Source organism: Rhinolophus ferrumequinum, chromosome 12 (assembly GCF_004115265.2).
Source record: "Rhinolophus ferrumequinum isolate MPI-CBG mRhiFer1 chromosome 12, mRhiFer1_v1.p, whole genome shotgun sequence".
NCBI classification, from domain to species: Eukaryota; Metazoa; Chordata; class Mammalia; order Chiroptera; family Rhinolophidae; genus Rhinolophus; species Rhinolophus ferrumequinum.
Window position 1 is genome coordinate 67921434 of NC_046295.1, and position 23209 is coordinate 67944642.

Here is a 23209-nt window from a genome sequence, read left to right on the forward strand (position 1 = left end):
CACGGTTCGACCCACTTAGAAATCCAAAATTTTCTTAAGTCCTGAGTTCAGTCCTGGCTCCCCCACTTGTTAGTTCTATGACCAGTGAGTCATTTAGCCTCTCAGCCTCAGTTTCCTCATTAGTAATAAAATGATACTGCTTACTGCATTATTCTGAAGAAACGATGCCTGAGGAACACTTAGCAGACTTCCAGACATTTCACAAACTCAGTAGTGGTATTTTTATATTATAATAAACTAAATGTATCTCAAGGTTACCCACATTTCTGTGATAGGATTATATGTAACTGGCGAGGAAAAAGGAAAATTATTTAGAAACTCAACTGAAATCCTGACTGAAAACAAAGAGTTTGTAAGTCAAATGCACGTCTTTCCTGTACAGATAAAACCAGGAATTTCTTTTGGTGATTTACTCAGTTTACCTGGTTATAACTATAACACCATTGTATATCATCACAGAATATTAAGATCTGAGATTCTATTCATTTATTCATTCACTCATTAAACATGTATAAGATATCTCTTGTTTATTATTATTAGCAGTAATTATATGAGTAATGAATGCAAAGATGAATCAATCACGAATCTTGCAGTCAGGTAGCTTATGGTCTGGCTGGAGAGGTCAGGTATGTAAAAAAATAATACAAATATACTGAAGAATATAAGAAATGGTACAAGAGAGAAACGGAGTGCCAAGTGTTTGAGAAAAGATTACTTCTAGTTGACAAGATCTGGCTGCTGAAGGACCCTGCAAGTAGAGGGAGCATCAGAAACAAAGGTACAACATTACAGGGGAGAGTGAGAAGTTGGTACCAGCAGGAAGTTCAAATCAGACGAGTGAGGGGGCATTACAGAAATCCAAGGGTCTAAAGTGCTCCATTTGTCCATAGCCTTTCCTTTACTCGTGTAAGTGTTTCTCTTTTTCCTGCCCTAAGCCTATCACGTACTCCTATCAGTAACCATGAGGTTTCATTTTTATGGAGGTGGTGGGGTGTGAATCAGTCTCCTTGGAGACCCGAGGTGGGCAGAGGTGGAGGAAGAAGGTGAAGTTGGAAAACGCACCCTTCCCCATATTCTAATATATCCTCTTACTGGGAATCCCTGATGACATTTTCTCAGAAATAAATTTTCTGCCTTCTGAAAATCCTGGAATAATATCAAATTGCTTCCCCTAACCCAAATGAGTCTTGTAATCGCGATATAGCTTTGTAATAGTCTTACTCCCTTTTTGATGTTTGACGTGACGGTTTTCAAGACCCACCATTCCCCCCCTTCATTGTCTGCCCCACATCTGGACATGTTGATAAGAAAGCTTGAGTGCTTCCAACTTTGAGGCCAGTGGGAAGTTCAAACCACATACGCCCTAGCCCGTGCATGGAAAGAAACACCCCAGCCCCACCTCCAAGCCACCATAGAAAAGCTGGTCTCCTTGTCCTGCTCTCAAGCCACTTCTGGACTCCTTGGGAGCCCACACTGCTCTCCCCAGAAAGCCTTGTTACTTGAGTTATAAACCTTTACATACCCACTTGGTGTGTGGATAGCATCATGTCTCAACAGCTGAACCCAGTTTTGGGTGGGTCCCCCTCTTCTCTATGGGGTGCCCACAACAATGTGTATAACAAACAGGGCGTTTAGGCAACGACCACCGCTTCTGGGGGGGTCTTCTCTTGCCTGGGTTTGCTCACTGGCCCTGCTGCTGGCTAGCTTGTTTCTTGAGTCACTGCCTGTCTGCAAGCTTGTGCTTTGAGCTGTGCTGCATTTGCTACATTTGCTGAGCCTCCCAAGTGTCTGTTACAGATTGAACCGCACTAAATTGGAAGTTTGGATAACTGGCATTTAAGAACAGGAATAAAGCATCGCCCTGGGTCAGGCTCAGTCCAGATCTGTGTGTCTCAGATTGAATCGCGGGTCTAGACTCCAGCACAAGCTGTGACTAACACAAGGTTCAGGGGAATGACTTTTACCCTGTGACTATTGGTTGTGTGCTCTCAGGAAACCCTGATGTCTTGGGTAAAATGTGAGTTCACTGGTCGTTGCACGTGGGCAGGAAGAATGGTCACCAGGTGGAATGCTATGGTCCACCTTGTAAAAGCAGATGGCTGACTCCGATTCTACAAAATGCCTTTACTGCTGCTATGTCACTGTTGGCCACAGAAAGAACCTGATTTTGAGGGTTACAGGGGAAAACATCCATGGTTCCCCCGTGGCACATCTAAGGGGTTCATTCCAGCTGGACTTAAGTCTGTGGTCCTTAAAACCTATAAAGCTACCACTGCCATCAAGGAGACTCTAGTCCTGACGATATGGTTTTGCAGCTCTCTGGAGGGAGGAACTTAGAAATAGGAGCAGGGTAGAGACGACTCCTTCCCACCCAGCAAACAAAAAAACTGAAGCCGAGTTCCACAATTTGACCCTATTAGAAGTCCAAAATTTACTAAAATAATTTATACTACAACAAAAAAGACACAAGGTGGCCCATTGGATTTTGCACCTCTACAACCTGGGCTCTGAATGAACTCTTAACATCTACTGAAATGAACCAATTATCAAGCTTGTATGGCCTTAATCAACACTGAAACTCAAATCAGTTACACATGGGAATTCCCCTAGATTTATTCAAGGTACCCCCTCTTACATGAGGGGGGTTACTGAAGACATTTCAGGACACGTAAGGACGATAAATAGGTATTACGGCCCATCCTAATCATCAGAACGACTGCCTTGCCCACATTCCCCATAGCCATAGCGCCCATTACCCTAAAATACCCCATCCTGGGCACGGATGCTCGGACCCAATGAGTAATAAATTTGAATTACGTTTCTATCACTTGGAATTGGCTTGCCAAAATAGGACCGTATGGACCTTCCCCTCCCATTAGTTAAAAGAGTTAATACGGCCCGTTTGAATAGGACCTTCAAGGTGTGAAACCCATATAAAAGACCTATTTAGGAAAAACAGCGATTATCCAGTCTGCTTCATCATGTAATAGCCCAGTTTAGCCTGTGCTTAAACCTGGACAGAATGAATGAGACGTCGCAATGGATTACTGCAACCTTAATGCTGAGATCCCACCCATGAAGGCACCCACACCAAAGACTGAAATGACTAATTCCATCTAATCAACAACTGGTAAGTACTTTGCAGTCAGAGGTTTGGTGAATACGTTATGTTCATTCCCAATTCCAACGCCTCTCAGCCAATTTGCCTTCCTCTTCAAAGGCACACGATACTCTTTTACCCAGCTACCCAGGGGTACTTAAACAGCGATGCCTTCACACACCATCTTTACAGACGTGATCTTAACCGCATCCAACTTTCTCCAGGAGCACAGTAATGACAGCACATTTATTGCGTCCCTTCCAAAGAGATGCATTTGACACACTCATTGAAGACATACCGACATTCGCAAAAGGGCTCACAAAAAGGGATGGCCGTTGCCCCACATATAGTGCGAGGTCCTGCTTCCTTGGTTAGATTCCTAAAAAAGTATTTCGCTGAGGACCATTCCATCCCTGACTATCAAAAATCAGTATCTTCAATGTTAAAATAAGTCCAATGTTAGGCCTCTTGGGTTTTAGAGACTACGTATTTCTCATTTACAAATTTTAATTAAGCCCATTTATGCTGTTACAAATCAGCCCACCTTGCCGGGGATCCTGTGCCACAAAAGGCTGTAGGAGCTGCCCAAATTGCAATACCGAAAGCACTCCTGTTCATGCCCCCAGAGACTCCTTTACTGCAGAGACTTCAGCAAGGTCCTTCCAGGCCTCCCGGAGTCTCTGGCACATGCATGATAGCCAGAATTTGCCCATGGGCTCTGGTGCAAGAAACCGCCCTCCTCGGGTCCATGCTGTGTGCCATTAGAGAGCGATTTCTGGATGCATACTGGGCTGCCCCTGAGCCTGTGACCCTCCATAGCCAGCTGCCCATTATGCCTTGGATCGTGGAAGTGACACCCTGAAAACTCAGCACAGCCACTTGGCTCTTGCTGCAGAAAAGAGCCAAACCCGGGGCCTCTGGCATATCCCATCTGTAGGGAGGGCTGTTCCTTCCATCCTCAGTCCTTTGTCAAAGGCTACGGTGCTGGACAAGGTCACCCCCTTCGGGGGCTATCTGGGGAGTCCCTTGAGATCCACCAAGTGCACAGCATGGGGAGTTTATATATAATACTTCAGAGATGGCATCTCCACCGTCCTATACGATGGAGTTTGCTGGAAAGCTGCTGCTTTTCTGTCCTTTACTGGGGTGTTCCTGATAATGGGATGGGGCCCAAGGCAGCACAACTGGGCAAACTTCGTACAGTCCTCTTTGCACTGGATGCTTTGGATGGCAGTCGGTCCCATCTGCACCTTTCTACAGGCTCGGGGGCCAAAGCCAATCACCCTCTCATCCTGGATAATCAAAGACAGAACCGTTCCCGTTCCAAGTTTACTGCTTTGGGTTAAAGCACTCTGGGCATCTCGTGTCTCACAGATACCCAAAATATAAACCAAGATCACACATGTCCCTCCGCAGAATAAATCCACAGCAAGAGAAGGCTAATCCTTATCCCCGTCAGAGTTCAGACATCGCTGAGAGTGACCAAATTACTCATTTCACTTCTGAAAATGCACACCATTGGGCTCTTGCACAGGCATTTAGGGGAATTTTCAGCCCCTTGACCACCCTCAGGCCTCACAGAGTGACGTGATGGCTTCCTTAAACAAGTTCAAGTTCAATCCGACGAGACATAGCGCATTTCAGTTATTGAACATTCAGGGAGGAGTGTAATCAAGATTCTGACTCCATTTTGGATGTTTGACTGCGAACAGCTTTCAAACCCCTTTACTCCCCCTCCTTCAGCCTCACTTCTGGGCAAACTGATGAGAAAGCCGAGGTGCTCTCACCTTAGGTGCCAGAGAGAGGGGTTCAAACCATGCAAGCCCCAGCCAACACATGGGGACCCACCCACCCCACTAGCCATTACACAAAAGCCTAGCCAACCTCCTCCCATGCCACTTTTGGACCTGCTCGGGCACCATCTCTGCTCTCCTCTAAAAGCTTCCCTATGTGAGTGATAAATCTTTTCATATCCTCTTGGTGTGAGTATGGCAGTACCAGTGTCATCTGAACCACGTATAAGGTGGGAACCCATCCCACAACTTCAGAGTGACAACAAATGTTTAGAGTTAAACATCGAAAACAACTTCAGGAGATGATAAATGGACACTGCGTTAGCTTAATTTCTGAGCAACCTCGTGAATAAAATCATGTGTTTTTGTGAAATGCATATTTAAACCTAATATTTCATATTTAAACCTACTAATCAAGCTCTCCATCGCTTAGGCCCAAGGATATGAAACGTGTTTGACAGAGTTAATGATTCTGTAAAAGTGTTAGAAATAAAGTTAAATTAAAAATTGCCTGGCTCAAAGGGTAGAGGGAGCAGGCATGCATATTACCTCACCGGATCCAAGGCTCAGGAGCTGGATCTGGGAGAATAAAACGTGCACTGATTGAAACACTGGAAGAAATGATACCTACAAAGGGGCACACATATCCCAGACCCTGCACGGAAGACTAACTAATTGTTAGCGAAATGAAAGGCACAAACAATGAAGTCAAGATGCTCAAAGTACGTGTTACTCCCTTCTGCTCTGGTAACTGGCCAGGGATGCCTGTTTTTCTCCTCAGTGAAATGGAGGTATTAATTCCGACCTACTTAATATGTTCTAGGACTGGTCTTCAGTCCCACAGCATCTTACACTAGTAAAAGTAGGCCAAAGGTGAGCAGCAGGGGCAGCCTCTCTTACATAAAACAGCAGAGACAATACTGGGTGTGGCAGGAGACAAGGAGCTCCCTAAGGAAAGGCGGGGGACTTTATTTTTATGCTGGAAAATATCGTCTTCTCCTATGACTTCCACTGTCTAAGGAACCGGGTCCCAAACCTGCATTTTTCAGGTCTGACCTTTCTTTTGATCACAAGTGTCTATCAACCACCCACTTTCTTTTGCCAGTTGGGGTGCTAATGGGGGGGTCGCTGTGTTAGAGCTATCCCTTAGGAGCCTTCTACTCAGTGTATTCAAGGCTGAACTCAGCTCTCCACCACCTGTAGTTCTTCTTCTGTTCCACTCCAGGAGGCCAGCATCGACTCAGGCGCTGAAGCCAGAAAGCTTGGCCCCATTTCTAATCATTTCCCCACCTCCCACCTCTCACCTCCCACCATTCAATCAGAAAGTTCTCATCATGTTAGCAACTTAATACTTCCCACATCGACTTATTCCTCCTTTCTTCATCCTCATGACTACTAAATCCTAAGCTGCTATTATTTCTCGCCTGAAATGTTGCTAAAACTCCCTGACTGATCTTCCCACCCTTATTCTAGCAACCCACATACACTTCCTCCCAATCCAAAATCAAGCCCTATTACACACAAGCTAGAGTCAAATTCTAAAATGCAAAGGTTAAGGATAACATCTCAAACTTTTAAATTGCTCCCTAATTGGCCTTAAGTTGCTCCTAGCAAAAGCACACATTCCTTAACCGTGGTCTACATCGCGGTGGGATTGGGTTCCTCCCAACTGGGCTATCTTGCTTGGTTTATCTCATCACTGCTTCCAGCCCTCCCTGGCAATCTGCTCACCACACTTTTTTTTTTTCTCCTTATCGCGGGGCCTTTTTTTGCACTTGCTTTTCTTGCCACCTGTGACACTTGCCCTCTCTCTGCCCCCCTATATCGCCTAAATCTCACCCTCCAGGTCTTCAGGGTGCCATTCCTGATCCATCCTGCAGTCTGAGTCAGGTGGCCACGCCACACTTTGGATTTCCTCCATATCACATTGCGTTGTGATGTCCTCATTACCTAACTTTCCCCTGACGAGGTGGAGCTCTGTAAAAGCAGAGCAACGTTCAACTTACTGCTGAATTTGCGACACACAGCACAGTAGCCAGAACATTAGGCACTGAAATTGTTGCTGGATAAAACCAGGGCAGGGGTCAGCGGAGCTGGTATATAGATAAAGATAAACACCTTGGGTGGCATTTAGCACCAGCTGGCTATGCCACCTCCGGCCCCTCCCACCGGCTGCCTCCCTGAATCACTGGGAGAAGGTACAGCACAAAACGGGCTGCGCTTACAAGGCAGGAAGAGTCCTTCCCTCAGATTTCATTTTCCTTAGAGAAGCTTCTCAACCATACAATAATTAAAAGCTGTGTCCCTTCTGGAAACTCAATCAAAACTTTGTCTTGGGCTGAATTCACCACTGGAAGACAAGGCTCAAAGAGATACTTTTTGATTGTATGGTATGTAAACGACCATGTTTCCCTGAAAAGAAGACTTAGCCAGACACTCAGCTCTAATGCATCTTTTGGAGCAAAAATTAACATAAGACACGTTATTATATTATATTATAATATATTATATAAGACCGGGTCTTAGTAAAATAAGACCGGGTCTTGTATTAATTTTTGCTTCAAAAGACGCATTAGAGCCAGATGGTCCGGCTAGGTCTTATTTTCAGGGAAACATCGTATATCTCAATCAAGTTGCTATAAACCAAAGAGATCCCTTGGGGCACGTGGTCTCTTGAATTGCCTCTCAACACACTTTCTTGATGGAAGAGGGAGGAGAGGAAGCTAGTTTGAATCCTAATCCTGTCACTACTTTATAGTTCCCTTTGAGCAAGTTGCTTCTTCTCCCTGGGACTATGTTTCACTATCTATATTCATGGATTTATTAAATGAAGGCTCTTTCCAGTTGTAAGTTTCAATGATCCTGGTGCCCTAGACCTCAGGGACTTCTTGGACCAACATCTCCAAAAGGAGCCTTCCATCTCCCTGGGCACCTGTGGAACGGGAGAAAACAGAAGTCTGAACTCCAAGGACCCTAAGGAGAAACGCCTGGGGTCCCGGGCTTGTGTGTCAGATGAAGACAATCAAGGCCAGCTCCAACCCCATGGATCAAGGGTCAACTCAATCTCTAAGTCCTGGCTCAAAGCCTGCACTCTGAATCACAGCCAAGGTGTTGCTAGGAAACAAGATCTGGAGCCAGCTGGCCAACATCACACAACCTGGAATCATGCTGGTGTGTCTGCCTCTTTGCTCATTCTTCCTGACCAAGGACTTGCGATCGCGTCAGGAGAAAGAGAGACGTCTCTCGGAGAGAACACTCCTTTGGGAGTGCCCACTGTGGTTAGGAGTAGCAAAATGTAGATGGCAAAACAACTGGGGAAAGCAAAGATGGAAGAAAGAGAAGGCAAGAGAGAATATCTTTTGCCAGCTATGCCTTTCGGTTATATATTCTACACCACCCCGAGTCTTGGTTTTCTAGGCATAAAGATACCAGCTTTAGAAGGTTGCTGTGAGGATCAGATGAGAACGTGTACTGCGAAGTGCCCAGAGGACCTCCTGGCAGACGGTGGTTCTCAGTACACCGCGCGTTATTACAGGGAGGCAGTGGGCCATGTGGACTTCAGAGCCAGACAGGCCTGGCACAGGAACCTGCCCCTGCCTATTCCCAGCCCTATGACCTGGAGATGAGTTTTCTCCCTTGGAGGATGGAGATACTAATGTAGACCTCACAGGGTTGTTATGAAGACAACTGGGGTCGTGCGATTCATTGGCTCAGAGCAGGAACTCCCCACAAGTCAGTCATTGGTGCCTGCTCTTCTCTCACCCCTCCCCCAACACACAAACACCCCTACACGTTCTCCTTGACGGCTATATGGTGGGCATTCAGCTGAGCCAGCATGCTCCCCTGTGCCCCACTGCTGGACTCCAGGCTGTGCTTGCTGCTAACCCTGCCTTCTACTCGCACCTGCAAATTCAGGCCAGACTCAGACTCACAAGTTGGCAGATTAGGCAGAGAGAAACAGCCGTGGCTTTAGGAGTTCTGAAAGGAAGCACGTTCCTATCTCAGCCTGCGATACTCAAGACTGGCAAGAGCTACCTCATTAGGCCTTTTTTTTTTTTTGGAAAACTAATACAAGAAGACTTCAGTGTGTTTTGTAATAATAACTGATAACAATAATAGATAGCATTTCCTGATCTTTGCTTATATGCCAGGTGCAGTAATAATCACTTTATAAACATCGCTTCACTTAATCCTCATTATAAGACCGTAAGGCAAGCATTTATTATACCCATTTAAAGACAAATCGAGGCTTAGAAAACCCTAAGTCGCACATCTGGAAAATGGGACAGATGACTCCCACACAGCTTGATTTGGATGTTGTTACATGTTGAAAGGTACACCTTTGGTAAGGAACAAGCAACCAAGACTGATTTACGTTGAGATCCTACTATGGGCCAATGAATTAACCACGTGATCGCATATCATCTTTATAACAACCTTCAAAAGTCCAGATGTCTTTCCAACAAGTCCCCTGGTACCTCCTCAACAGAGCCCTTGTTTTCACTTACTTTGGAGATGTAGCCTCTCTCGTTCGGGAGAGTTCCCAGCTGTGGACCGAGGCAGTGGCAGATTCTCTAACTACTCGGGAGATGGAGGCAAAGACCCGCGACGCTCTGACACACAAGCCAGTGGCACCCCTGAGCAACACCTCAGGGGACTCGGCCACTATGGCTCCCAACTGGTCTGAGACGAATCACATTCACCAGGCTTCCCCACACATCCAGCTTTGCATCCTGTCCCCTGGAAGCCCTCTCCAATCTTCCGGTTGGCAAATGCCCTCCCCCGCCAAGGCTCTGCTGAGGCATCTGTCCTCCAGGGACATGGCCAGCCCAGTCTAGGTGGGTCGGGGCCCATCCCCCAGCCACGCCTCCTCTACTCAAGACCCTCCATATACATACACACACCATAGGGTTTGCTGTCAGAGGAGCAAAAGGCTCGTAATCATCTGTCCACCCATTGAGAATCTTTCCCATTTGGCTGTGAATTCCCTGAGAGCAGGGAGTGTGTCTCACTCACCTTGGCTTCCTCAGCAGCTGATACGGGGCCTGGCACACGCTGGGGGCTTGAAGCTCTGTTGTGGGGTAATAAAGGAACAAAGGGGCGGAAAGGAACACAGGGAGGCATGAGGCAGAGGGAGAGGAAAAGCGCCCTTGCGGCGGGGGGTTTGTGAGTGAGGCTGCTCTGGGGTTGGTAGGTTTAACCTGTGGGTAATGACCTGGGGAAGGTAATAGTTTCCATCTGTGTGTCTGTGTGCCCAGCAGACCCTTCTGTTCCCACCTAGGGGAGGAAGGCATGGAGAGAACAACAGCCTCACATCCATATCCAGGGAAAGTCCACGCTGTGAGTGCAAGACTGACGAGAGAGAAGGGTCCTGTCTAACAACTCTGCTCCCTCAGTCCCTGCATGGCCGGCCTGGGCATGGGACTGAGATAGGGGAGCCAGTGTCACTTGGCCCCAGTCTAATGGAATCAGGGTGGCTAGTTTACAACACTGCCCATCTCTTACTGCTTCCCCTAAGTAAAAGGACAATGGGGACAGCCTCCAGGCCTTCCGTAATGATGTGCAGTTGACCCTTGAACATCCCAGGGATCAGGAGCACCACCCCTGCCCCCATGCAGTTGAAAATCCATGGATAACTTGGACTCCCCCAAATCTTAACTACATGTAGCCCACTGTTGACCTTATCAATAACATATCAATGAACACATCTTTTGTATGCTATATGTACTATATACCGTATTCTTACAATAAAGTCAACTAGAGAAAATAAAATGTTAAGAAAATCATAAGGAAGAAAAAATACATTTACAGTTACTTATTGGAAAAAATCCATGTATAAGTGGACCTGCATGCTTCAAACCCACGTTGTTCAAGGATCAGCTGTCTTTGAGTATGTGTTTGTGAGTGCGCATGGACCCGGAAATATGCAAATGAGCAGTCTGACAACCAATGTCTGCCATCAATGAGCATGTGCGGGGCTTTGGCAACCAGGCGTCTTTGAATTTGCTCTAAGTTTTCAGGAGAGGGAAGACCAAGCAATGCTTCTAGCTGGTTATGAAATACCCTCCTTTGCAAATGCAGGTTCTAATTGATTACGTAAACTGACCTCAATTTCCCCATCTGTAGAATGGGAATAACTAGACTAGATGGGAATGGAAAACACCTTACACATGAGTCACTATTTCTTACTCTCACACTCATGACAGACTTTGCTAAATGATCACTGCATTCTTTCCCACCAAGGCTGGTCCTGACCCAGCATCTCTTTCAATGCAATGTTTCAGGCAGTTGCTACCATTTGATCATAACTGGCACATAAAGAGAGGCTCAGGCCTGGCTAGATGACTGCTAAGGCCTCTTCCAGGTCTGACATTTTAGAGTTTGGCTTTACCTAAAGTTAGGATAGAGAAGCAAGTTGTGCAGAGGGTTATCCATGAGTAAAGAGAGTATTTTCACCTCTGCCAAAGCTGAGGTTGTAAACCCTAAGTCTTTCCCCTGTGGATAAGAGAAACAGAAGTGCAAATGGTTCCCATGGGTCTGATGCCAACTTGTAAAGAGTTCTGAGTCTGCCGTGGTGTGCAGTTGGACGAACACGGTCTTTGTGACTGCAATAGCCTGGGTTCAAATCCTTGCTCTGCCAAATTCCCTGGGGTAAAGTCTCACAACTCCTCTTACCCTTGTGAGCCTCCGTTTCCTCAAGCATGTAAGGCAGATAACAACGCCTCCCGTACAGGCTCGTGATGAAGAGTACACTGGATGAACTACTGTATGTGAGAGTGTTTTGTGAGATGCGCTGCACTGAACACAGGCACAGGATAGTTATTCTGGGTCTGCACCGATAGGAAAGACACTAGGTGTTCTGTTCCAGATGGACTCAATCTAAACCAGAGAACAAAAGCTTTTTTTTTTTTTTTTTTTTTGGTAATTTCATCTGGGAGAAGCAGCAGTCTCATGGGCCCATTTGTGTTTAATGAACCACATGCTGTATTGTCTTTTTGCACAGCTCTGAGGAGAAATAAGTTGGCTCTCTCCTCTGATGTGCTGCAGGCTAGAGTGTGTCTAGCCCGTATTTAACCTCTTTTGGTCTTCCTGCTCCCTCCAAGAAAAAACAAAACAAAAACAAAACAAAACATTACCCCAGAGCAAGACTGGTCCTACAAGCAGCTGCACAGCAGCCAAGGTGTGAGGGGAGGGGAAGGCCGTAGTCAGCCACCTCCCGCCACCATACTGGGACCCGGCATAGTCGAATGCAGCCAGGCTGAGATCTTGGACCCACGTTATAGTTAAAGAGTATGAGGCTCGGTGTGACTGAAAGGCAGAGAGCACGGGGGGCAGGTAAGGCTCAAGAGATTGGCTGGGGACACATCAGAGCTGAGAGTGCCATGGGGAGGAGTTTGGAAATTAGCCTCCCGGCAACGACAAGGCACCCAGGAGTTTTCACCCAAGGAATGGCATGATGGGATAACTGTTTTAGAAACATCCTATGATGGTTTATTTTATGTGTAAACTTGACCGGGCCACAGGATGTCCAGATATTTGGTCAAACACTATTCTGGATGTGTCTGTGAGAGTGTCAGTGAGGATGTTTGAGACAACATAAGTAGCAGACTGAATAAAGCAGACTGTCCTCCCTAACGTGGGTGGGACTCACTCAATCAGTTGAGGGCCTGAATAGAACAAAAAGGCTGACTTCGGGCAGAAAGAAGGAACTCCTTCTGCCTGACTGTTTCAGCTGGGACATTGGTCTCTTCCTGCCTTTGGATTTGAACTGACACATTGGTTCTTCTTCAGTCTTGAGCCTACCAGCTTTGGAACTGGAACTTATATATCATTGGCTCTCATGTATATGGTATATGAATATGCCATATATGTCCAGTGTGCTGAGCACATCTTGCCTCGGAACTTCTCGGCCTCCATAATCACATGCGCCCATGCTTCATAATAAATCAATCTCTCTCTCTCTCTGGATATATATATATATATATATACACACACATATATATGTTATTTATATACAATTCTTAAATCATGTATATGGTATATGAATATGCCATATATATCCTATACATTAACATTATATATAATAAAGATATTTTTTTTATCTATGTATCTACCTACCTATCATGTCGGTTCTGCCTCTCTAGAGAACCTGACTGATCCACGTCCTCAGGGCGGTTGTGTGGTTTGGGTTGATGGGAGACAGGCCGGGACGCAGGCAGACCAGGTGAGCCAACACTGGAATCCAGGTCAGCCATGATGGTGGCTTGGGACAGGGTGGTAGAGTGAGGTGGAAAGAAGTGGGTTAGTTCCAAAGCTACTTGGAAATGAAAATTAATAAGACTTGGGATGGTTTGGAAATGGGGGCTGTGGGGGAGAGGGAGATGGTGAGAGGGATGCCTCGGTTTCTGAGCCGGTAATGGTGATTTTTCAGGAGAACCCCGGAAAAGAACTAGGGAGTGTGGGGCAGAGTTTGGGCAGGCAGGGGAGCTGGCATGATAGCAAATATCAGAGACAAGCGTGGAGACAGAGTCATCAGTGTAGGGATGAGAGGGCGTGTGGTTGAGATTCCCCACGGAGAGACTGCAGTCCAGCAAGAAGGGCCTCTGGGACAGAGCCTAGGAAACCATACGGACTGGGCTGGCAGAGGAGGATGAGTCTGCAAAGGACACAGAGAAGGAACAGGCAGGAGGGCAAGTGGGCAACCGGGAAGAGCTGCACCCCAGAAGGAAACACAGAAAGTGCCTCAAGCAGGAAGTGGTCCACTCCCTCCAATGTTAATGGAAGGTCAAGCAAATGGGAACTGAAAACTGTCCCTGGATGATGAAATCGCTGGGGAAATAAGCCAGTACCCATGCAGGTCTCAGCTCTGAGATCGACTCCTCTCATGTCGGGTTGCCATCTTGGTAGCACGCTCCCTCGGGAAAAGGAAAGCCCTGGAAAGTTCTCCAGCTCATGTCAGCCCCTTGGCCACACCTGTCCTCACAAAAGGAGGTGACATTTGACTACATCTTACCCTTCTCCTCCTCCCACCCCAACCCCTGGGGTACCTTTCAAAGAGCCAAAACTCTTTTAAAGAGTAGTCTAGGAATGTTTTAGCTGACATTCAAAAGGGCATTGTAATTCAAATGGAAATGCAGAAATTCATTCCCGTGGACAGTCTTAGGAAATTACAATAGAGATAAAACATCTTTTAAAGGTGGCAACAGGCATTTATCTGTGGGGACATCTCTATACTATGGACTCTCCCAATCGAAACTCAAGCGCGGTACAAACTTCACATGGAGAATATCCTTTCACCAGAGTCACTGAGCCTCTAAATTTGGAAAAGTCATATTAACCGCACACGTTTTTTCTTCTATACATTGTCTCTTTGTTTCTCTTTGTGAATTTCAGTTTCCCTGTGTTTATCTCTCTTTGTGTTTCTATCTCTTCGTCTCTCCCTCAGTTGATCTCTCTCTCTCTCTCACCAGAATGACCAATTTCTTCATATACACACATCTTTCACTTTCCATAGTCACTTTCTTCATGAAAGAGCAGGCAGCGGAAAATTCAGGAAACCTATCCGACTAGAAATTTCTGCATCCATCACTAACCACCCAGAATAGACAATGACAGGGACCCCAGAAGTGCAGGTCACAGAGACCTTCTGACACCTCCCCATGGAGCTCCACAACTCCCGCCCTCCACGGTCAGCCTGCAGTTGGACTGACCCAGGCTCCTCTGCATCCCAGGCCCGTCCACCTGCCCTGAGTCCTGAGCCAACTAACAAGGCGTGGGAGTGCACTAGCAGTGCTATCTTCTCCTGCTCCCATACACACACACGTGCACGCACACGTGCACGCACACACACACACGTGCACCTACACACACACACACACACACACACACACACACACACACACACACACTGGGCAACATGTTACCTGAGTAGATATGGCAACTTATGGGCGGCATGAATGCACTGGGTCAAGACAATGATGAGGTGTCCTGTTCCGTACTAGAGGAGCCCATTATTGATCCGTCCGTTCACTCATTGGATCCTGATGTTGCATATGGGGAAACTGAGTTTAGTCAATCAGTTTGTCCAAGATCACACAGCTGATGATAAGAGGCAGAGCTGGGATTTGAACCGGCATCCATCTAACTGTAACATCTGTGCTTTATCTCAAAATGAGGAAGTCTTTATCCAAGGTAGCCAGAGAGTTTTAATCATGAAAGATCTCAGCTAGGGAGAATATATGAATATCAAGTCAAAGAGTGAAATGGAGCCGCGATGGGGAGAAAGGTGACTTTGCAGAATATAGGTATATCTGGAACACAGTGGAACGTAATGAAAGTGTTAAGCTGGGGCAAGAGACTCCCAACTTCACATGGCACTTGGGGTACGCCCTGGCCCCAGAGGTGATGGTTCAAAGAACCCGACAGACCCAACAGCTTCCACGCTAATCTACTTGCCTTTGAAGGCCCAGCTCTTCCTGGCTTCTGCCAGGTGCTGTCTAATTGACTTGTCCAGTGCTCCGATCCCCTCCCGGCGGGTAGAATGTCCAGGACACCATTTGGTGGTAGAACACTCCAGTACCCCTCCTGAATCAGTGTCAGAAGCTGGGTCTGTTATTCTAACTTTCATTTTGCTCTATTACAGGGAAAATAATAGCATGTTTTCCCGAAAATAAGACCGTATCTTATATTAATTTTTGCTCCAAAACACGCGTTAGGGAGTATTTTCAGGGTCTGTCTTATTTTTTCATGTACAACAATCTACATTCATTAAAATACAGTCATGTCATCTTCTTCTGGAACATTGTCATAACATACCAAATGTGTCCCGCTGGCTGACGATCTTAATTGGGGCTTATTTTCAGGATAGGTCTTATTTTCGGGGAAACACGGTACCTCAGGTATGGACCACTACTCCTGCTTTCTGTATCTAGAGCAGACATTGCTAATTGATCATAGCTTTCTTCCCAATGATCCCAATTACCTCCATATAGTGGACTACACAAGCCACTCCTAATTGATCAGAATTGGCACATGGAATGAAAGCCAGGAGCCATCATATGACAGCGAATGGTTCTCTGCCGTGTGCCAGCCCCTTCCCTCTTTCCAGCTGTCCATCAGTGGATTAAAATAAAAGTCTGTAACAAAAATGATGAAACGTTGGCAGGCTGAGACACTGGTAATGAACAATGTGGGAACAGTGCTCAGCTCTCGGCCACTGTGGTGCCCCAGCAGTGGGAGCAAGGTCTGTAGAGAGGAAGCACTTAGGAAAAATCATTGAACTAGAGAGTTACTGGATGATAAATGTGACTTATTCCCCCGCCCCTGTGGAATGCACGCTTAGAAGCACTTGGAGATGTGAGAGTAAAGTACACCTCTCATGGCAGATATTTTAATCAGGCACATTCACCCCAACTCCCTTGGCTTTCCAGGGGTTGCCACCACAGTGGCCAGTTCCATCATTCGTCAACATGGAAAGGCTAGGACATTGGTTTCTAGTGTCTGGGTCCAGACGCGGGGCTCAGGGTGAAAGGAAGCGCTGGGCTCGGGTTGAAATACAAACATCATCTCATACAAACACCATCTCATTCACTAACAAACTGTGTGGCCCCAACAGACCTCTTTTCTTCTCTCAGCTTCAGGTTGCCCTTCTCTAGAATGAAGGGTGAGTACCCTTGTCTTCTGCGTCTCAAGGGGTAGGCAGGAGGACCAAAGGAAAAGGCTGTCTGTAAACTGTAAAGTGCTGTGCACTTGTCTCTGGTTATGATCCATGCTCTGCTGGTCCCTTCTCCCCACCTCCTCTACCAGCTTTGGCCCTTCTAGTCAAGGAGAGACCACCATCTGGGGCTAAACACAGCTTTCAACGAATCCTGGAATCCTTCCACCCCCACCCTCTCTGATCGAAAGGATATTTGCAAGGCTTGTCCTTTCTAGTGATGTACGTGCTTCACAGGGAGAAATAAGAGTTGCGTCCAGGACTAGAACCCTCGGCTGATGCCCACAATTTTTGTTTTGTTTTAAGCTACTGTTTTTATATACCTATTATATCCAGGCATCTTACCTGCATTATCTCATTTCATTCTCCCAAAAGCCAGGCCAGGGAATTACTATCCCTCACTTAACACATGAGGAAAAGGCAGCTTTGAAGTTACTTTAACTGAGGTTACCTGGCGGGGATGTAAGAAGAGGCATAGGGACGTGAAATCCTATCTGTCCCATTTCAACATGGCTCCGCTATCTGTCCTCTTCCCAAATCTCTGCTTCCAGACTTAGGAGCTTCCAACTCAGATGCATCCTGACCTGGTTCCCAGTGGGCCCTTGCTTAGCACACGTCAATGACAGAGTTGATGGCTGGGAGAGAAGAGTTCCCCACTATGTCTGAGTCCAGAAGCCCAGAGAGAAAAGCTACCACACCAGGTTCACTCAGCAACTTTGGGCAAACTTGAAGGTTTTGAGTCTTGCAGGGGCCCCCAGCTGTTGTCCTAGCGCTCTGTCTGCCCCCCTCTCCATCTTACTTGCAACCAAATTCCACGCATCCTTGATTAAAAAAAAAAAAAAAAAAAGGGATTTTTCTGGAGTGCAAAAGTCCAGGGCCTGGAAGCAGCCATGGATGGAGAGGGGATAATCCAGCATCAGAATGGTGTCCCAGGCCCCAAATACAGGACGCGAGGCAAATGAGTGTCGTGGCCACAGTGAGCGAAGGTTTTTATAAACATAACCTAATTGTATTACTTCGAAGTCCCGAAGCTTACTGCCCTGCTTAATGATGTGTCACATTATTTATAAGGTAGCACGACGAGACTTCTAGTGATTTAATGCACTTCCTTAAAGACCATCATTGTCACAGCCATAAAACGGAGCTATTCCTAGACAAGTCAATTACGTCCCCTGCGCCTTTCAACCACCCCGAGCCCCACATAGCTGCTCACAGGAGGCAGGGAGGGGTAAGACCACGACGACGATGAGTGTGAGCCCCCCAGGACCAAAGGGAGGGTTTCGGGAGGAGGCAAAGGCAGGTGGACAGGGCTTCATCCTGTGGGGACCAGGGGCAGCAGGAGAAGTGCTAGCCAGGGAGTGTGGAGTGCCCCACTCTGTGTCAGCCCTGCCCGGTGGCGTGGAGCCATGTGGCTCTGACCATGCTTCCCCCTCCCTATGGGCCTTCGTTTCCTCAGCTGTGACACTGGAGGGCTGAGCCCAGTGAGAATAGCAAGGTCCTCTCTGGCTCCGCATTCTGTGGTTTAAGAGTTACAATTGAGCCACACGAAAAAGGTGCAAGCATGTTTTTAACATCAGTCCTCACCCTTTCCATCAATCTAGAGCCTTTTTTTTTTTAAGTTAACTGGTAGTAACAGTAACAATGATAACAGAAAGAAATCCTTGCCCTGTTACTTATGAGCTGCGTGTCCCTGGGCACTTGGCTCGGTGCAGCTGACACTCATTCTGCCATCTACGAAATGGGATATGAACACATGGACCCTTAAAATGCATAAGGCATGCATGCAATAATTCTGTCTTTCTCAAAATGCTACTACGCACGCCATTTCTCCTTAATGTGGAGGTAGATAAGAATAGCTACCTAAGTACCCATTTCATGGGAAGGGAAAACTGAGGTGGGGAGGAAATGAGTCTCCCAAGGTGAGTGGCAGAGACTTGTCTCTATCTGGGCTGATAGTAGCTGAGACTCTGAGGAAAATAAGATCCGGCGACCCTCCCTGAGGATAAAAGCTTCCCCTTGGGAGAGAGTTTAAACTGTCCCCTCAGACATGAGGTGATCACTCTCTGAGGAGCTGCAGCTCTTCTGGGGCTCTTCCAAGAAGCCTGCACAGAAGAAGGTGTCAAGGAGACACCCCTGCCCTCCCCACCACCCTCTCCCTAGCAGTTGTTTCAAGGAGAGAAAGTGGGGAAGGAGGAGCCCCCAGTAGATGGTCAGAGTCCTGGAGTCCAGAACGCCACCTTGGGGCTTCAGAAAATTTCCCACTGAAAGAATCCTGAGAAATCATCACAGAAATCATCATTTTGTCCATGGCGAAACTTAAGCCCAGAGAAGGGCAGGGACTTGCCTAAGGCCACGTAGTTTATACTCGACAGTGCGAGAATTTAGCTCCAAGGAGCTCAGTGTCTCCCCCGCAGACTTACCTCCACACCCCACCTGGCCGCTGCTTCCGAGAAGTGCTCCAGGCTTACCTTTCTGGTACTGGAGCCACAGCTGCTGCTGGACCTTCTTGCTGGGGAAGTGGATGATGCAGGTGAGCTCGGAGCCGTAGAGAGCCTCTGCGATGTAGTGGGAGCCGTAGTGCTGGATGAAGGTCAGCAGCTCCTCCCGGCTGCTCTCCTTACTCAGGATCTTGAGGACGTTGGTGAAGCCTGGACAGACGAGGAACACGAGGACGGGGTGAGACTTGGGAGGCTGGTGGCTGGCAGGTTCGAAGTGGCAGGGGGCTCTTTCTGGAGTGGATTTGGTGCCTTACTCCTCACCGAAATGTCAGCCTCATGGCTGCACGAGTCCGAACATACATAGCAAGAACCGTTCTCTCTGGTGGACACACAGGACGTGACAATCCAGAGGAACTGGTAGCAGAGGAAGGCCTAAAGCTCGGTGATCTAGATCACAAGGACCTGAAAGTCACAACTCAGACATCAAAGCTGGCATCTCCTGAGCCACTAACGAGTACCAGGCGCACCGCTAACGGTCTCGCCCACTTTGTCTAGTTCAACCTCAGCCCCAACACTGTCACCCCCACAACAAGCCCCTGTGCAGAGGAGCAAGCCAAGGCTCAGAGACCGTCAACGACTTGCCTTGGTCCTCCAGCTGGAGGAGCCAGGATTCCAACCCACGTGTGGGTGCTGTCACTCCTCTGTCCACTGCCCCCAATGACCCGGGGCTGGTTCTGCCCACGCTGGAGCCCTGGGGCTACACTGGCCCCAGCTCAGCAGGTATTGTGTCCTCAGACCAGACCCCTGGCGTAGCTCCCGGTAACACCGCTCGCCTTTCTATCTCAGCCTGGCCGCCCTATGCCGCCCTATGCCCTCCTAGCCTCTCTCTCCCTACATCACCAGGGGCCTCTTTGCAGCTCTGTGGTCCTTAGTCCTCACTGCCCAGCATAGCGTCTGCACAGCAATCTGGCAACAGCAGCTGCTCCCCTTGATTCTCCTTCCTGAGACACACAGGTCACCAAGCTATTCTTCCAGGAGGCTGAAGACCTTCCTGGGCAGCTCCCTGCTACCGGGTAAAGCCCAGTGACCTTATCTGAGCGTTCCAGGCCTTCAAGGTCATCTCCCATGCACCACTTGCATCAGGCTTTACCTCCAGCTAAGGCAGTTTTCTTATTTCTCCTGAATGGGACAGAGCATTTATATCACTCTTTCTTTACTTTTCTCAACACACACACACACACACACACACACACACACACACCACTCATCTGAAATGGCCTCTCCACTTCCTGCCAAAGTCCCACCCTTGCTTTAGCCCCTAGAAGCCACCCCTCCCCCAGGAAGCCCTTCCTTCACCATCCTGGTCTCTGCAACTGCAACACTCACCACCTTGAAAGCACAAGCTCTGTCTGCACAGGCCTCCTTCTGTCCCCCCCCACCCCTGCACCCCAGCCAGGGACACGGCACAGCTCTGGACACAGCAGGCACACCATCACCATGATTCGAGACAACCAATTCTGCGCCACATCAAAGTAAACTGTAAAAGAGCAAGCTCTTTTTCAACATTAAAAACGAGCTCCAATTTGCCAACATTTGATTTATAAGAGGGTTCCCGGGAGCATCGTTATTGAGTAATTAAAGCGGATCTACCTTTGTAGTTCTAATAGGAACATCACAGTCTTATTCGCAAGTGTGGACGGTGGGGAAACAGAAACAGGGCTCAAAGCACGTGCGCTTGATTAGAACGACCTCTCTCCATCAACCTGTTAACTCATGCAACTGAGTAATTAATACAGCAGTGTTAATGATGAGATGGTGTCTGGTAAGTAATAAATAATAGCGTCATGGACTCTTTACCCAGGCAGACAAAACTGCAATCGAATCCTGGCTCTGTTCCTGTCCTGCCACTCATTAGCTGTGTGATCTTGGGCAAGTTACCTAACCTCTCTGACCCTCAATTTCCTAATCTGAAAGAAAAAAAAAAAAAGATGGACTAAATCATACCTTCTTCGCAGGACTGACGTAAGTCCTAAGATGTAAAACGTTATAAAGTGCTGACTGATGTCAGCAATAATTATTATTTGGACTTCTCAGAAGGTGAAGTCCTCCCTTTCCCAGGCTAACAGAACTCCATGATGCTCATGAGCAAAGTGATATTGAAAAAGAAAAGAGCTGGTTCATTATTAGGAGACACTGGGACAATTACTCTGTGGCAGCAGTGCTATGAGTAAGGGTAGCAAACCTAGGCCAGGCTCCATCTTTCCAGAGGCCTTCACTCGTTCCTTTGTTTCCAGTTTTCATTCAGGTGTTTCCATCCCTTCATCAAACAAGAGCACCAACAATGTGCTGATTCTTTGTTAGTTGTAGAGAAAACAGGAATAGAGGACCCAAGCCCTACCCCCAGTCGTAGGTCAGTGCTGGGGTGACAGAGAAGATTCAGATACGAATCAAGCCCTTGTTAGTGCTTTACGATAGGTCGTTGCCTGCAGGGAATTTCTTGAGTTATCCTGAGGCGAATGGAGAATATGGGAGGTGTCTCTGAGTATTTCAGGATGTGTTCCCTGGGCAAGGTGATCCCTACAGAGGGAACAGCATGTGCAAAGTCACAGAGGCATGAAAGAACATGAGAACTACAAACTATCGCCATCCGCTGGGGCTCAGGCTTCATGTGGTTAAGTATGGGTGGTGTGTGTGTGTGTGTGTGTGTGTGTGTGTGTGTTGGGAGAGGTGATGTGTTATTGTTATAGAGGAGAAGGGCAGGGGAAAATATCAGCTAGGAGAGACCAGAAGAATCAGTGCCTGAGAATCTGCAATCCACAAACCTGACATATTTCAAGAACATAAATGTGACTTGGGTTGTCTAGTATCCCCTCTCTCCTATCCATCCTTTTGCACCCTACTCAGGTACCCTTTCTTCCAGGAAGCTGCTCTGACTCCCCAGAATGGATAGTTCCTTCTTCTGTGTCACCGCTGTCCCATTACAGCGGTGTGCAGATGTCACTGTCTGCTTGTCTGTCTGCATTCCCTGTAAGCTCCTTGATGGCAGCGTCCCCAGTGCCAGCACAGGGCCTGGCTACGCCATGGGTCCTTGGGAACATGTGCTGAATTCCCCGAGTCCCCTGGCTGCCCAGGAGGTGTCCTCACCTGCTGAGAGTGTGATGGTGCTGAGCTTCACGCGGTAGAGGTTACTCCGGACCCTCCACTGCTGTGACATGGGGTAACCCATGGCCTCGTCGTATCTGACGTCTCCTGGGGGAGGGAATAAGAAGGTCACGTGAGCCCAGCATTCAGGCTTTGCGTCACACCCCCTCCCTGCAGCCTTGAACTCTGAGTAATGGCCACCTCTTCTAAGTAGACAGAGGCTCGGCCTTAGAGTGTGGCTCTCACTGGGTCCGAGCACTTTATCTGGACCCCAACTCCAGGCCTCTTCCTGGCCTCTGATGAGCCCCACCCCTGCTTTTCCTCTCTGCCCAACAGCTTGCAGGACCACTTTTCTCTACACACAAGAGTGGGTTTGTGGTCCCATCTGTCCCCGTTGACACCTTCTCGCAGGAAACTAGACATCTCAGTGCCTCAGTTTCCCCATCTGACACTGCGGTGACCTACGCTGAACTTATTTCCATAGGCAGGGAGTGAGACTCGAGGAAGGTAATAGAAGTGGAAGCCCTTTGGTAACTAGAAATGCTGCACGTGGAGACGGGGGTCAGCAAACCACAGCCTGTTTATCACATGTTGTCTCTGGCTGCTTTCATAGGATGACAGCAGAGATAAACAGCTGCCACAGAGACCACAGGCAAAGCCTAACACATTTATTATCTGATGCTTTATGTTTGCTGACGCTTGTATATAGACTATTGTTTCGTAACATAGAAACATGAGATGACCGTAGGCGTCACATAAAATGCCTATCACATATGTAACAGGTTCTCATTTCAAGTAGGATAGAGAAACACTGGCTAAACAAAACTAAGCACAATTTTTTTAGTGTGCAGAATTTTGCAAACTTCTTTGACCACGGAACCCATTTTGTGCAGAGGGTCCACGGCAACTCACATTCCATAGAATGTTTTTTGGGGAAACGCAAGTATAGAGAAAAAAATAAACAAAGGAAAAAAACACAACAAAATGTTAGCAAGTGGTTAACTTTGGGGGAGGGGTGTGAGTG

The 23209-nt window shown here is 47.6% G+C and overlaps 1 protein-coding gene across 5 annotated transcripts in view; it reads right to left on the reverse strand.

Moving 5' to 3' along the window:
- Positions 1-23209, reverse strand: part of ASTN2 (astrotactin 2) — an 836425-nt gene that overhangs the window by 214560 nt on the left and 598656 nt on the right. For all 5 annotated transcript variants that reach the window (XM_033122811.1, XM_033122810.1, XM_033122808.1 and 2 more), the window contains 2 exons: positions 22189-22293; positions 19075-19254 (listed from right to left, as the gene is read on the reverse strand). In XM_033122811.1, the coding sequence (XP_032978702.1) occupies positions 19075-19254; positions 22189-22293 (285 nt within the window). The remainder of the gene's footprint in view (positions 1-19074; positions 19255-22188; positions 22294-23209) is intronic.